General features: G+C 38.4%; 1 long non-coding RNA gene and 1 gene segment (V, D, J or C); both read left to right on the forward strand.

The window, feature by feature from the left end:
* The first annotated feature begins 222 nt into the window (after positions 1-222).
* Positions 223-3,664, forward strand: LOC115427670 (uncharacterized). Its single transcript, XR_003936530.1, has 3 exons — positions 223-281; positions 2,057-2,142; positions 3,227-3,664. It is a non-coding gene; the product is annotated as an uncharacterized LOC115427670 (long non-coding RNA).
* A 13,146-nt stretch (positions 3,665-16,810) lies between these two features.
* LOC115427663 (Ig kappa chain V region S211-like) lies at positions 16,811-17,817 on the forward strand. The segment is given in 2 exon segments: positions 16,811-16,983; positions 17,078-17,817. Coding segments are annotated over 2 exon segments (429 nt in total).

Below are 17,817 nucleotides of genomic sequence, written 5' to 3' on the forward strand. Positions count from 1 at the left end.
CTTTGAGGTCTACCAGCAGGGGTTCCGGGTGCTGGTGGGCTCCGACTTCACCATCACATGCTCTGTCCAACCACAGTACCCAGGAGGCTCCTTCCAGCTGATCTCTGACACCGAGAAGCCCCTGAACCTCACCCTGCCGGCTGTCAATCACTCCACCCGCTTCCTGTTGTCTGCCATGGGCTACGCCCACCGAGGGAACTACACATGTGTTTATCACGTGGACGTTTATAACCGCAGCTTCTCGTCGTCTCAGAGCCCCGCCCTCTATCTCACTGTCGGAGGTAACGTCAGGACAAACACACAAAACACCCACAATGCATCAGTAACAGTCACATGACCATGTTCCACAACATTCCCAGTGAGCAGAGTGAACAGGTGTGAGCAGAACCACGTTGGTAGAACTGAGATCAGGTAAAGCCGGTCCAGTTGAACCTGTCAGAGACTGGGCTGAACCAACAAACACTCCTTTAATCTGAGCTCAGTTCAAAGCACAGTTGAGTTTAAACCCAGGTTTAAACCCAGTCCATCCAAGTTGAATGTGAAGCCCAGTTAGTGTCCACAGTTCAAGGTGCATCTGTCTCAGTTGGAGACATTGGTCCTGTTTTTTCCTTCTGTCTCGTGTGTCTGCAGAGACACATTCTGTCAGAAAAACACAAACGTCTGAACCAGGATTTTATTAGTACTAGTTCAGATCTGTCCATTGGATAATTACTGCACTGACCCATGGGTTTGAGCTGCAACAAGCAATTTAAGACCAACTGAGGCAACGAGCAACTTCTCATGTCTTAAACAACTGTGAGACAAAACACGTCCTGTGGTCATGGAACAGATGGAACTGTTTCAGAGGTGTCCAATCATTGGCCTGAACCAAGAAGAAAAAGGACAAGCTGAAAAAAAACCTGGAAAAAAACTGGGTTAAAACTGTCCATTGTGCCTAGTGCCTCCGGTCTACACCTGTGGGGGCGGTGATTACCCATCATGCCTAGTGCCTTTTATTTTATTTTATTTTATTTTATTTTATTATTTATTTTTATTTTATTTTATCATGTAAGTTAGTTTAGAACTGATTGTCATTTTCAATAACAGCCTGTTCATATAGAGATGATCAACCACCCACTGTCACGTTCACACCTATGGGCAGTTTAGATGAACCCATTAACCTATCAGTGCATGTCTGTGGATGGTGGGAGGAGCCAGAGAACCCGGAGAGAACCCACACAGACACAAGGAGATCATGCAAACTCCACACAGAAAGGTTCCTGGTGTTGGAATCGAACTCAGGACTAGAGGTAGAGCAATGTATCAGCTGATATATTGATTTTTTTCAATATCGGCCATCAGCCTTCATTTCCTTTTGAAAGCCGATATTTGATCAGTAGTAAAAATGTTCTCAGATATTTGATCAGGCACCTGTATGGGCAGCACTTGAACTTAGATAAATGTTAAAACAGTACTATGTGTATGTGTATTAATCATTTCATTTATGTCACTGTGTAAAAATCTTAATTATCTGAGTGTTTCAATTGTATTTTACGGTCAATGTGCTTTAAAAAACATAAAAATCGGCCTCAGATATTGGCTGTAGATATGGGTCATGGTCTGACCATATTGTCCAAAATGGGCGTGGGCCTCAGACTGACCCCTGTGGGTGGACCTGGACTCAGGACCTTGTTGCTGTGAGGCCACAGTGCGGTCCACTGCACCAGCGCCACCACCAGGACTGAACAGATTCTGTTCCAACACTAACAGTTGTCTGTGTGAACTCAAGTCCCATTTAGACCCAAATCCAACTGCAGTCTGAACTCAAACACACAATCCCACTGAGCTCAGCACAAACAGCCTCATGATGGGAATATGTCCTGTTAGTGCAGATGTTCTTCACACTGAAGATGTTCCATCAGTAGATGTGAATGTGTTCCAGCTGTTGATGGGATTGGTTCTGTTCACACTGTGATCAGCAGAATAGTGTCAAACAGACGCAGTTTGTCAGCTTTTCCAGACGTCAGGACTCTTCAGCTCCACTCTGATGGTTGTTGTTGTTGTTGTTGTGTTTCAGACTTGGTGACAAATCTGATCATCAGGGTGGTGCTGGTCCTCTTCCTCCTGATCACAGGGACCATTTCCCTCTTCTTCTACTGTCGGGTCAGTTCACATCTTTATTCAACACACTAACACACTTCAGTGCTGACATGGGACGCTTCTGCCAAACTGGGTTTACCTCCAACATTTGTCACATGTGTTTGTTCATGTTTCAGAGGCTCATGGTATGGAGAAGACTGTCATGGAATAACGGTCGATAACGGAATAAAGGTCCTGAACCGATTACGTAATAACTTACTATGTTATTGTCCTGGTAAAAAAAATTCTTTACAAATGTAATAACTGAGGTAATAACATAATAATATATGAATAAAACTGTATTTAAGTTTGATTTATTAGATAGAACTGTGATAAAATCACAGAGAGAGAGGGAGGGAAACAGAGGGAGAGAGAGGGAGGGAGGGAAACAGAGAGAGGAAGGGAGAGAGAGGGACAGAGAGAGAGGGACAGAGAGGGAGGGAGGGAGAGAGAGGGAGGGAAACAGAGAGAGAGAGAGGGAGAGAGAGAGAGAAGGGAGGGAGAGAGAGAGGGGGAGGGAAACAGAGAGAGAGAGAGAAAGAGAGAGGGAGGGAGAGAGAGAAGGAGAGGGAAACAGAGAGAGAGAGAAAGTGAGGGAGGGAGAGAGAGAGAGGGAGGGAGAGGGGGCGTGGGGGATTTTTTTTTTTTTACCAGGACAGTAACTTATGGCCAAAAGTTCTTCTGTTATCGGTGGTTGTTCTTCATGGTGCTTTTCCTCCGTCCAACACCAGTGCCCTTCATGTGTGTGTTGAATGGTTTGACTGGTTGAACTGGGCTGGGTTTCATCTGGAAAATGTCCACACACATGAGATCACATGACTCAGGTCATGTGATGGTTTAAATCTCCAACCTGGAAGGACTGAGGATGGGAACTCCAGTCTGTGGAGTCCAAGTCCTGGATTTAGTCAGTCCACCTCCTGTCTGTTCCAGTCCACCAGGAAAAGTCCAGACAAACACTGAGACTGAACGTCTGTGTGTTTTCAGAGCCGTCCCATGTCAGCATTATTTCACTGATCAGGTGGATTTCTGCAGTGATTGAATGGACTTTACATGGACCCACACACACATGAGTGGCACCAGCACATGATGGATGACATGTTTGTTTCAGGCCAGTAGGGGGCGCTGCAGACTGAAGGCACGCAACACAGGATGAGATACACGTCCACGACCAGGTCTACGATCATGTCCACATCTACGTCCACGTCCACATCCATGTCCATCCTGCAGAATAGTTGTGTGTTGTTTGTGTTGCAGAATAGTTGTGTGTGTGTAGTTTGTGTCCCAGTCCCAGTTCTGGTCCTGGAGTCCTGGTCTGGTCTGAATGTTCAGTGTGTTTGTGTTTCATTGGTTCCTGGTTCTTCTTGGACTTGGACCCAGACCTGTTCAGTCCTGACTCAAAGGACAGCAGAGGAGCTGTTCAGCTCTTTGGTTCCAGCTCACACATGAACTCTGCTCTGAAAGCAGATGCAAACATTTACATTTACATTTACGCATTTGGCAGATGCTGTTTTCCAAAGCGACTTACAGGGGAAAACTAAAATAAAAGAATAAGATACAAGAATAGATTAAAGACATAAAGCAGCCGTACAATTAAAAACAGCATCGTACAGAAGAATAAAAAAACAAAATGATACACTAAAATACAAGAATAAATTAAAAAAATATAATAATAATTAAAACAATGAAATAAAAATACCAAGTAAAACAACAGAATAAACAGAATGATACATTTAAAATGGAATGTTTGAAAGTGCTAGGACAGGAGGTGCTCTCTGAAGAGCTGGGTCTTCAGGAGCTTTTTGAAGACAGGCAGGGACGCCTCTGTTCTGGCAGAGCCTGGATTGTCTAACATTTGGAAATCCTTCATATGGATGAATTCAGCACTCCTATGGGGCTGTTCCTTTAGTCTGACACCAGAGTTCTACTAGAGTTTGTAGTTTTTATTTAGTCTTTCACTGTGCTTTTCTGTCTCTATCTCATTCTAGGTGTTTGTGAGTTTGTCCTGTGTTTCCGTGTCGCTATCATGTACACACAGTCTACTGTTGAACTCTGATCAGGGCCTACAGCTGAACCTCTACAGCAGGGGTGTCAAACATGTGGCCCGGGGGCCAAAACCAGCCCACCAAAGGGATGAATTAGTGAAATACCAAAATTACACTGAAGATATTAACAGTCAAGGATGTCAAAATAAATTTAGTTCAGTTCCATCTAAAGTGGGTCGGACCAGTACAATACTATCATATTAAAGTATAAATAATGAAAACCACATATTTTTCTCTTTGTTTTAGTGTAAAAAAAAGTAAAATTACACAAAAATGTTAACATTTACAGACTAGCGTTTACAAAAAATGTGAAAAACCTGAACAAATATGAACAACCTGAAATGTCTTAAGAGATTTAAGAGTAATTGTACCAATATTCTGTCTGTTATTAAATGTTTTGTGCATTTGTAGATCCACTGTGATCTGTACATTGTAATGAACATATAAAAATGAGAAGCTGAAGCCAAACAATGGCATAAATTGTTAAAATTGCACTTTTTTTCTTAACAAATTTAATTTTGGCCATGGTTTGTTCATGTTTTTCCATATTTTTAAAAAGATAGTTTGAAGATGTAGAAATTTTGATAATATAATCTTACTTTTTTCACTCTAAAATATAGAAATTAGACACAAATTTTGGAATTGATATTATTTATGTATTATTATGTTATTATTTTAATGATCCGGCCCACTTCAGGTCATATTGGGCTTTATGTGGCCCCTGAACTAACATGAGTGTGACACCCCTACTCTACAGTATTAAAGCTTCTCAGCTGGTGGCTCACGGCTCTAAAGTCAAACCAGCTTAAATGTTTCAGGATGTCACTTGTATTTGACAGATGGACAGGATGCTGGCGGTTGCTATGGAAACTCCAGCATTCGTCCAAGTCTGGACCAACTGACCTGCTGACATGTCGTCTGATAAACCTGTCAGGGTTCATGTTTGTCTCTGTACATATTTGAGGTATTTTTGAGGACTTCTTGTATGATTTTGTTTTATCGCAGCCTTACTGTCGTATTGTTTTAGTGTGAAGAAGACTGAATCTGAGATGAAGACAGGTATCTGAGTTTTGGATGTATACATTTACAACATGTGTCAGTGATTAAATTCCCTTGAATACTTTTACATCTTTAATGTTCCATGTATCCATATATGATCCTTTTACTGCATATGTTCATTATTCTATAGAAGTGTCTCTGTCCTCAGTCCTGTTGGACTACACTGTAAAAAATGACTGTGGAATTAAGACCAAAAAGTTGTAAAATTGCAACATAAAAAAACTGTAAAGGACAATACAAAGCAAAGTTGTTTATTTGAAAAGATTTTTGTGTTAACGATTAAATCAAATATAGCTGTAGTTTTTACAGGAAGAGTATGTGAACAAAACCAGATTTGTATGTAGAAATGATGTATTTCTATTGTTTTTAGAAATAAAACTAAATTGAAAAACAATGTGGTGTCGTTTAAATTGCAAGAACATAATGTTGAAATAACGGCGTATTTGCTTTTTTATATATATAAAAGAAGTTATAAAAAAGTAAACATTTAACAACTTAACATTTTAAACTTGTAAATGAATGAGATGGTAGAGCGGCTCCTCCAATGACCAAAGGGTTGGTGGTTCAAATCCTGGCTCCAACTGTCCATATGTCCAAGTGTGCATGGAAGACACTGAACCCTTAATTGTTCCCAGTTGGACCTGGTGGATTTGGAAAGAGCTTTGGACACCATGAAGGAGGAGAAAATGGGCTAAATAAGTGCAAACCATTTACCATTTAAATGTACATGTTTAAAATGTTAAATCTACATGTTACTCTGTAAATATGTTTACAGTTGGATGTATTGTTTACAGTATTGTTCTGGAAACCACAGCTGCCAGTTTTTTTCTGTAAAAACAACAGGATATTTTTTTTTTTTTTTACAGTGTACCTTTGTCCTGTGTCTGTCCTCAGTCCTGGTGGACTACCTTTGTCCTGTCTCTGTCCCTCAGGTCCAGTCAGTGTCCTGGTTCTGTCCTCTGTAGACTGGTACCCTGTCCCCCTGCTGACACAGCACTGTGGACAGAACCATCACACATGGGCCTGTCCAGGTCCAGGACAAGGACAGGGGACCAGTTCCCCAGACTCTGTCCACACCACTCCGCTCCTGGTCTTTGGCGTATACTCCATATATGAGCACAGTACTGTGGACGTAGACATTGGCTCATTATTCTGACTTGTATTTACGCCTCCTGATTCATGTCCAATGAACACTTCTATTATAGTATGTGTGTGTGTGTGTGTGTGTGTGTGTGTGTGTGTGTGTGTCTGTGTGTGTGTGTTTGTTTTCCATGACAGTATTAACAGGTTTTATCAGGTACATAAATGACTAAACAGTGAGCTGCAGTTTGTGTTATCACCACTAGAGGACAGTAGAGGACAGCACCACAGGACCAATCAGTGACAATAGAAGTCTAAAGTAAAAACTACTGGAAACATAGAGGTTGACTGGAAAATATGCAAACAATGACAAGAAATGAATAAAGTGTATTGTAATGTGACCATACTGGGGTTTACCTGACCCTTCATTTAGACCAGTGGTTCTTCACCTTGTTGGAGGTACTGAACCCCACCAGTTTCATATGCGCATTCACCGAACCCTTCTTTATTAAAAAATACAATATGATTTTTTTCAAATTAAGACACTGGTATATGTTTTACTGGTGCACAAAATGAACCGTGCATTAACATCACTGTGTTGAAAGAACAAAACCAATACAGTGCATGAACTCACAACAATTTACATACCTTTTCACAAAGACATGACCTTTTTTAATACTACCACACTGAAATGGTTTTAATTTTTAACCTTACGTATTCCAATAATGAACTTATTGTATTTATGCTATTTATCATTTTCAACCCGGTTTCTGTTTCATCTCACTCCAAACTTTCCAAACCACGCAATTTTGACATAAAAAAAAAAGATAATTGCATGTAGTGTATCAAAAAAAAGTTCTCGTTATACTCCTTCAGTATTTTTGTGATCGTTGTTTTATTACGGCACGAGCTCGGCTTTTGCGTAATACGATTTCAGTCGTCACATGATTGTAACTGACCAGTTCGGTGACCGAAAAATGTAAACAAACGCTACACATGGCTGCCTCCGTGGTTAACAGGAAGTAGCAAAAGTCATAACAACGATGTGGAAAATACTCAAATAATTCATCGTCAGACGAGTGGAAGAGATTATAAACACTTCTGGATTGTGTTGTAGTGCTATAAGCAACAACAATACACCGCGTATATTGGATGTCAATCAGAGAAAGAGTTTGTTTACATACATGGACCTAGCCCGACACATACCCCCTTCTAATGAGTCGAGTGTGTCTTGACCTCCGCCGAACCCCTGAGACTGACTCACCGAACCCCTAGCGTTCGATCGAACCCAGGTTCAGAACCACTGATTTAGACACTGAGGCTAAAACCACGACATGGAGGTTGAATACCAGTTCATTGAATGACCCTTTGTGTAAGAAATTTATCAAAAAAGAATTCAAAGACTACCTGGATTTTAATGATAATGAGGAACCATCTCCAAATAATGTTTGGGATGCAGCTAAAACAGTAATCTGAGGAAAGCTAATGATGTGGTCGTCACACAAACAGAAGGAAAAACAACAGCAGATCAGTAATTTATTACACAAACTTAAGAATGTAGAAACTAAACATATGGTGTGGCAGTCACCCCTGCCACTAATCACACACCACACACTCACTTCTTCCACATGGCAAACAACAGCCAGGTAGCAGTACTACTGATAGCTTGGTGGGTGCACACACTGGGCTACATTTAAACATCTAAGTTAGTCTCCTGGGCTGTTTTCCCATGAAATTGTACAAAAACACACAAACACAAATAAGACTGAATTAGGTCTTTAATTATATAAGATTCTATATTGTAAGATTTTGTTCCTAACTCTGTTTTTCCTTTACTGACCACAGTGCTTCCTGGTTCTGAAAGTTGGGAAAGGACCCAAAGGAAGCGTCAGGCTGCCTTTTATAGTGCCCGAGTTAAACAGGGAAGTTAGGCTCAACATGCAAGACAGGCCGCTGATCACGCTTACAGACAAAACAAGTGCTCAGTGTTCCACCATTCATCGGTATAGCAGCATGGATAAGGAAATGAAATAGATAAGATCAAATAACTAAAAACAAGATGCAATAAAACACAATAAAAACCAGAAAAGATTTTTTTTTTAAAAACAATCCGGGATAAAAACCAGGATAAGAACATACAATTAAAAAGTTTAAAAACACTGAAGTCAGAATAATAATAAATAGAGCAAAGAAATGGAATAAATAACTAAATAAGTTAAACATAAACATAAAGTGTTTTGTGAAATAAATATGGAAAATAACCTGTGTCGTGAGATGAAATGTTTAATTAGTTCCAATTACAAATGGTATGGTCCAGTGGGAGGGGCCTAGCCTTTAAACAGAGGGGGTCTGGCATTGCTTAGGGCAGTTACAGAAGGGCTGTGGCGCTGTGCAGGTCTGTGTTATTTTTTGTTGTCATTGTTACTATTTGCTTATTTCCTTGGATGCACTTAGGGCAATAAAGCTCCTCACCTTTTTTTTTTTATCAAATGGACTTTGTCTTGTTGTTTTTGCTTTAGTTTTAAAATCAAATTAGACTTTTTCCAGGCAGCCTTTCAGCAACCTACCCTCACTTTGGGTCGAAGTGTGACATATGGAATTAAGTGACCCTCAAATACTCAATCAGACTGAGTTGATTAAACAAAGTTTAAATAAAATTTATGACAATCAGGAAGAGATTAAAGCCAAATGTACTAAACAGAGATATTATGATAATGGACCAAGAGCTAAAAAGTTATTAGCCTGGAGGATAAGAAAGCAACAGGATGAAAGGTGTGTGGAAGCCAATAACATAATACCGACCCATAACGTAATAAATTGGCCATTTTTAAAATGTAATAGGCCAATAACGTAAAAAAAAAAAAAAAGTCCTGAACCGATAACATAATAACTTTTGGCCAAATAACGTAATAACTTATTAAGAATTTTTTTACCAGGCCAATAACGTAATAACCAACCGATAACGTAATAAGTTATTACGTTACTGGCCAAAAGTTATTACATTATCGGTTCAGGACTTTTTTTTTATGTTATTGGCCTATTACATTTTTAAAATTGCAAATTTATTACGTTATGGGTCATCATTACATTATTGGCTTCTACAAGGGCCATCCACAAAATTAAAGATACACAATCAGGTAAGAAAAGTCTTTGAAAACTATTCTAAACATTTATATACACAACCAGATGGCACTGACCCCTCAAAAATTAAAAGTTTTTTGATGTTCTGGATTTACCATCCACTGGAACAGAACAAAACATTGTTGATGCGTGAGATAAAGTAGAATAAGATAATGCACAGGTGTCAAACATGAGGTCCGGGGGCCAAATTTGGCCCGCCAAAGGGTCCAGTCCGGCCCTTGGGATGAATTTGTGAAATGCACAAATTACACAAAGATATTAACAATCCTTTTAGTTCAGGTTCCACATTCAGACCAATTCAATCTCAAGTGGGCAGGACCAGTCAAATACTATCATAATAACATAGAAATAATGACAACTCCACATTTTTCTCTTTGTAAATGTAAATATTTTCATGTATTTACACTAAAACAAAGTATAATTTTCACAAAAAAAAAAATAATAACCTAAACAAATATGAACAACCTGAAATGTCTTAAGAGAAGTAAGTACAATTTTAACAATATTCTGCCTGTTACTAAATGTTTTGTATATTTTTTATATTATAATGTACATGTGTAAATGATAAACTGAGGCAGAATATTGTTAAAAATACACTTATTTTTTCAGTTTGTTAATATTACTCACATTGTTTTAAAGGATAGTTTGTAAATGGAAACCTTTTCATAATGTAAATTAACTTTTTTTGCTCTTAAATGTAGAGAAAAATTTGGCATTGACATTATTTCTATATTATTCTGTTATTATTTTACTGGTTCGGCCCACTGCAGATCTAATTTAGCTGAATGTGGAACTGAACTAAAATGAGTTTGACAGCCCTGAGATAAGGCAATATCAAGATTAAAAACACAGCCACAGCATTTCCTAAAATCATTTGTGCAAGGCAGGTTTATTTCTATAGCACATTTCATGTACAAGACAATTCAAAGTGCTTTACATAAAACATTACAAGCATTACATCTTGGAACAGGGAAGCAATAAAAAGTATAGACATAAGAAAAACAAAACCAAAACCAAAAAAATCAGTTTAGTAGATAAAACAGATAAGCAGATAGATAATAACTTTAAGCTCAAAAGAATCAAAACTCTTTTCAAATGCAGCTGAGAACAGGTGGGTCTTTAACCTGGATTTAAATAACCTGACTGTTTCAGCTGATCTGAGGTTTTCTGGAAGTTTGTTCCAGACGTGGAGCATAGAAGCTGGTTCTGACTCTGGAAACTGATAACAGACCGGATCCAGATGACCTGAGGGGTCTGGTGGTTCATACAGGGTCAGGAGGTCACTGATGGATTTTGGTCCTAAACCATTCAGAGCTTTATAGACCAGCAACAGAACTGTAAAGTCTGTCCTCTGACGGACAGGCAGCCAGTGGAAGGACCTCAGAGCTGGACTAATGTGGTCCACTTTTCTGGTCTTAGTGAGGACTCTAGCAGCAGAGTTCTGAATGAGCTGCAGTTGTCTAATGGATTTTTTCGGTCGACCTGTGAAGACACTGTTACTGAAGATGAACACATGGACTAGTTTTTCCAGGTCCTGCTGAGACATCTGATCTTTTGTCCTTGAGATGTTCTTAAGGAGATAGTAGGCTGATTTTGTGACTGCCTTAATGTGTTGTTCAAAATTTAGGTCTGAGTCCATCACTACAGAAGAAAGTTGTGGCACATCAGTCATTAATCTCCTCAGTTTATTTACCCAGAGCCTGTACAGGGCCTTGGTCTCCAGGTGACATTGTGATATAGATCTGTGTGTCATCTGCATAGCAATGGTAGCTAATATTGTTGTTCTTCATAACCTGCGCCAGTGGGAGCATGTAGATGTTAAACAGAAGAGGCCCCAGGATGGAGCCTTGGGGAACCCCTCATGTAATTCTTGTCTGCTCAGATGTAAAGTTACCGAATGACACCATCCACAGGCAACACGTGGCGCACCCCCACAGCGACAGAGCCCTTCACAAGTTCACAGTGAAGTACCATATTATGCCGAGGTACAAGCACCAGCCCCATTTCCATTCCACGCATCTTGATGTAATCTCCAGTTTCTGTAGCAGACAAAAATGGCAACAATGACTGCAAACTGAAAGAGTGTCTCGCATCCGTGTCCCGCAACACTTTAATCGGCACACGCTCATCACTGCCGGCTAAAGACACAACAATGCTGGAAGTAAAACGGATCTGCCCTGCTCTGGGGGTGGCTCGGTGTTTGTCCCTGTTGGGGCTGGGGTGGACCCGCTGCCGGGGTTGCCCTGCGGCGGTGGGGTGGGAGGCTCCGGGTTGGGCCTGGGTCGGTGGCCGGGCTGGTTGGGGGTGGGTGGGGTGTGGTTCCTGAGGTCTGGGGTACTCGCAAACAAACAAACACACAAAGCAAAGTGATCGCAATACCTCATGGTAAGGTAGTAGGTAATAAAACACATCTTTATATTATTTTTTTATACAAAAATCCACATGTAACACGGTCAAAAGGACACAAAAATTACACTCTGCTATTTTCTTCAATATCTCTTTATTCTGTCATGGGTGCATTTTGGGAATTGAACTAATTATTCAAGGCAGAGTGTTTCATAAAAATGACCGCTGTTGCAAAATCGTTTTTTTGATTTATATGTGTTTAAATGTTCAGGTTCTGTATGTAACACCAGTGGACACGATGGGTTCCACACTAAACCTGGAATGAGACTGAGACTGATGCCAAACCCACATGTGTGGATTAGAAAAACCACGAGGATCCACACATTGAACACAGTGTCTGTATTTAGAGTCTATAGAAGAGCATTTACACACGTTTACACATCTAATGCACTGACACCTAGGGAGAGTTAATGTCCATATTTGGGTCCTATTTTTGGACCCAACATTTGATTAAAAATTCAAAAATTATGGGATGGCTCAGAGCAAGAGTATAATTGTTTTGCATTTCTCTGAGGTCATCATTAGGTCCATCCTGGGGGTAAATCTGTCTACATTTACCTTTTATTGTTGGTTCTAAAAAGATGGAAAAGTGACAGATACTAACATAAACCCAGTTTCATAGAAGCACCCAAACATAAATACATTCATGTTCATCAGACAGATTTCATGCAGATTCCTGAAATGCGCTGCAGACTGACAACAGTGTGATGTTGGACTCATTAAAGAGGATTTTTCTGGTTAAAGTGGTGGATTTGAGCTTTGTGAAACAGAAGAAGAAACCTGAAGTTCAAGGACTGATTGTTTAACCAGAGGAAAAACAAAAACTAGAGCTGAAGTGAAGACTGTTGGTGTGAAACTCATGTGTTCCAGCAGAGGAAGTGCTGATGGTGTGAGCAGAACAACAACCACAGAGAACACACTGGTATCTGATCGTATCTACATCCTCTGTCTGCGTCTCGTATTTGGTTTTCAGTAACAGTTGTTTTTTTTTTTTCCACTCAGCCTCCACCCGCTCTGAGCTTAACGACAAGTCCAGGCACCTGTTTGAAATGAAGGAACCCTTTATGAACCCTTTAACCCCCAGAAAAACACACATCCATAGCACAGATGGTCCCACATCTCCACCACATCATCTGTTTCTCCATCACTTTTCAAACCACAGCCCTTTTAATGCACGTCGCTGAATAATTCCTCTGATCCACTGAACTTTTGCCCCTGAACTTTGACCTTTTTTTTCCAGTAAAAATCAAACATGAAATCAGAACAGGTGTCGTCCTCCTAACATCAAAAAACACCTCATTTTACAGCATCATATACAACACAGGTGTCAAACATGTGGCCCGGGGGCCAAAACCGGCCCGCCAGAAGTTCTGATCCGGCCTGCGGGATGAATTTGCAAAGTGAAAGTTAGGCCGTCAAACTCAAAAATAATACCACAATAACCAATAAATAACGACAACACCATTTCTTTCTGGTTGATTTAGTGCAAAAAAACATTAAATTGTGAAAAGGTTTACATGAACAAACTATCCTTTAACAATTACATGTGAATAACTTGAACAAAATGAAGAAATGAAGTAAATTACGTGCAATTTTAACAATTTTCTGCCTGTTACTAAATGTTTTGTGCATATGTATAAATGATAAGTCAAGGCATAATACTGATAAAATTATACTTTTATTTCTTAACAAATTCTGTTTTTTTCAGGTTATTTACATCCTTGTTGTGTGGATAGTTTATAAATGTAAATATTGGCATAACTGAATGGTATTTTTTGCCCTAAAACAGTCTGGAGTTGTCATAATCTATAGGTTATCATGCTATTATTTGACTGGTCCGGCCCACTTCTGATTAAATTTGGCTGAATGTGAGTTTGACACCCCTGATATACAAGGATGAGTAATAATGCCCAGTAACATTCTAATCTGGGCCATTTTATATGTAACAAACCTATGAAGTAATCATATTTGCCAACACTGTAATAAGTTATTATGTTATTGACCTAACATTAACCCTTTCATGCACAGTGGTCACTCCAGTGGACAGTTCTTCTCCAGCTGTTCTATTGTTTATTCATGGGTTTTGTTGTTTTAGTTCCATATCAGGACTCTTATGCATCATCCAAAACACTGCAATTCATACAATTACTGTAACTTTACTGTTCTTGATAAATCTGATCTGCAGTAACATGTTTTAGTGTAAATCAATTGCTAATTGTTATTAGACTGTAATTAACAAACAAATTTTTTTTTTTTTTTTTTTTTTTGCATATCCTTCTGAGACCCAGCAATGCATTTCGTCCTCTGTAGGGGACAAAAGTTTGACAGTTTTACTTAAAAAATGCTGTGCATTGCAAAGGATATTCCATTAAAAAATCAATAAATAAATAAAAATAATTTTAAAAAATGTATCTGAAAAAACGGTTGCATTATGCAGTTTCCAATCAAGACAATTTTTTAATGTAAAAAAGCTAAAAGTGTCCATTTCCTGGGTCTCAGGAGGATTTTATCTCCATGAAATGAGTAATAACTAATATTAGACTATGATAAAATGTGAGAAAACAGTAGCAATTTAGCAATTAGCAGCATTAAAAATGTTTTTATTTCATAGTTTTCACACAGTAGATCACTTTCTGTTGATGATTTTTAAATAAATGTTACTTTGCTTCAAAACTTAAACACATGGTGTCCAGCTGAGTGGACATTTTTGTAACTCTACGAAAAATAGCTTCATAAAAAAAAAAAAAAAATCAATTGCATTGTTTTTTTCATGCCTAAAGAGGAACAAAAACACTCAAGAAAAAAGTATTGACTAAGGTTCTCATGATTCATGCATGAAAGGGTTAAAAAAAATCCTGAAAATGTAATTTAATAATGCATAAAAAAGACTGCATTTCTTTTTTGTTTGTTTGTTTTTTTGTTCTTTTTTTGCAGTTTTTGTGCACTTTGTTCATCAAAAATCAGTGTAGTGGATGAAATAGTCATGATATCACAACTACCAAATACACTTCAAATCCAGTCACATTGTATTTGTATAGAACCACTCTAAGAAATAACAGGGTGGAATTTGTTGGAATGAGTTAAAAATGTTATGCAGCTTAATTCACTGCAAAACTCTAAAATCTTACCGTGTGTATTTTTCTCATTTCTAGTCCAAATATCTCATCACACTTAAAATGAGACAGAATCACCTAAAGAGGAACTTTTCAGTGAGATACAAGAACTGATTTACAGACAATAGATCTGGAAAATCTGATTTGAAGAAATCTGACCAAGATCATTTTCAGTTGTTGTTATTGTTTTTTTCTTTTTTGTTTTGTTTTGTTTTTCTTTTTGGCTTAATTCATAATTTTTCTGCTTAATTCAAGTAAAAAATTAGAGTTTTTTCCAGTTTATGCAACAAAATATGGTTATTCAAATGTAAAAAGATGCTGCAGATAATTGCAAAGATAACCTACTAATAAATCCAAAGTAACAATTAGATAGATAGATAGATAGATAGATAGATAGATAGATAGATAGATAGATAGATAGATAGATAGATAGATAGATAGATAGATAGATAGATAGATAGATAGATAGATAGATAGATAGATAGATAAGTGACAAAAAAACTTCAAGAAGTACACTGTAAAAAAAAAAATCTGTAATTTAACAGAATTTTCACTGTTTATTTTACAGATTTTTCCTGTATTTTTAAGATACAAGAAAATATCACTGAAATGACAAAAACAGACTGTGATTTTACATGTCAAATGTAAAATAACATGAAAAAACTGTAATTGTGAATAACCATAAAATTTCAGTTATTTTAAAGAAATTTTTTCTTTCTTCACAGAAAAATACAGTTAAAATACATTTGCAAATGTATCATAATTTCACAAATATTTCTTTTCCATTTATGAGATTAAACTGTTAATTTAAAGTTTAATACTGAAAAAATAAATAAATAACTAAAACCAGATAAAATTACTGACAATTAACCGTAAAAACAAGTATTAGTTCTGTCAGTTGAACCAGACTTGTTTGTTAATTGACAAATATCTTGAGTAATTACAGGAGGTTTCACAACAAAAATGTTGAATAAATGTATTTTTGTGAATGTATAACATGTATAAGCACTGATAAACTGTCCAAATACAGTTTTTATCAGTGGATTGGACAACTTAGTGTCAATGAAAATGACTTATATTTATATTTATAGATAATTTGATTGTTTTAATACATGTAAATATTCTTTATTAAACATTAAAAAGTAAAAAATATGCAAAATCTTATGTAAAGTTATGGCAAAAAACTATATTTTATCATGTAAAATTACCATATTTTTATGAGATGGTTATTTTCTGTTATTTTACAGTATTTTTTTCGGCACCCCTGCTGCCAGAATAATACAGTTTTTTTTACTGTGTTTTTTTTACAGTGTATATATCAAATAATACAGTAAAAACACATGTAAAGTGGTAGGAACATGTATTTTAGAACATTAGAACCTTCCTTTGGTCCCATTAGGCCCCCATGCGTGCTGGTCCAGACCCCTGTCCACATCCACATGACCCCTTTGAACATCATTCTTTACATTAGTTCCATTACTGCATGGAACTGAACAAAGCACAGGTGGACCTGACAGACCCTGGAGACCACATTGGACCTGACAGACCCTGGAGACCACATTGGACCTGACAGACCCTGGAGACCACATTGGACCTGACAGACCCCGGAGACCACATTGGACCTTACAGACCCTGGAGACCACATTGGACCTCAGATTGGGGACTAACTGTCCTCACTGGAACTGCTGCTGTCACTGTCTTGTAATGTGTGCGGAAATGACCAAAAACGGTCACTTACCCGATAAAGCGTTAACGAACATCTACATGATCATCAAATTAAATAGAGGAAAACCCCCGGTACCACACACCCTTTTCTACACACATGAACAAACAGCAGAGGGAGAACCTGAGGGCTGTTTGGTGTCCACGCAGGGGCTGATGGGAGGTGGGAGGGGCCATTAAAAAGCAGGAGGCCCCGTTGCTTCGTCCTCCTCTTCATCAGATGCTGCTTCTCCAGGTTCACCAGAGGAAACGCCACAGAATGCATCTCCTGCTGCCGGCCGCTCTGTGCTGTCTGTGTTCAGGTGAGTGTTTCCGGCCAATCAGGAGCCGGCACAGTCTCCCTGCAAAAAAATACCACCGCGCTTAACCTTAATCCACGGCTCTGTTTGTTTACAGCGCTGGTCACCACGGCAACACAGCTGACCCAGGACAAGTTGTTCCTGAGCAGAGGAGTGGAGAAATCAGTTCCAGTGAGCTGTGGTGGGACAGAGCAGTGTGATGATAAAAAGCTTTACTGGTTCCAGAAGAAAGACGGACAACCATTCCAAACCATCATCCAGTACAACTTAGAAAGTGAAAAATCCCAACCATCCTACAGCCATCCTGACAAAGACGACTTCAGCGTCTGGAAGACAGACAGTGGTTGTGAACTGAGGATAGCGACGGCAAAAGCTGCCCATTCAGCCACCTACTACTGCGCCTGTTATAAAGAAGTTCCCCACAGTGAGAAAGAACGGCGCTAACCCGAACAAAAACCTCCAGATATTCAACAGGAAGAAAAACCACAATCACATATTCAAAACCACCAATCAAACCACCAGACTGTACAAAAGGATTTTGTAAAAATATATCTGTTGAATATTTTGTTGGTTCGCTAGAAAATGGATGAGTGACAAACTGCCCACATTATTAGACTGGATAGAACTTATGAAAGAAATGTCCCTGATGGAGAAACTCATATTTGCTTTGAGACTAGAACACGACAAATTTGAGGAATACTGGAAACCATGGATGGACTTTATGAACACTCAAAAGGAACACACTGTGACACCCACTGTTGTTTAACTACTATATTACTGTTGTTTGTATCATTATTATTATTATTATTATTATTATTATTATTATTATTATTATTA

Source organism: Sphaeramia orbicularis, chromosome 1 (genome assembly GCF_902148855.1).
Source record: "Sphaeramia orbicularis chromosome 1, fSphaOr1.1, whole genome shotgun sequence".
NCBI lineage: Eukaryota > Metazoa > Chordata > Actinopteri > Kurtiformes > Apogonidae > Sphaeramia > Sphaeramia orbicularis.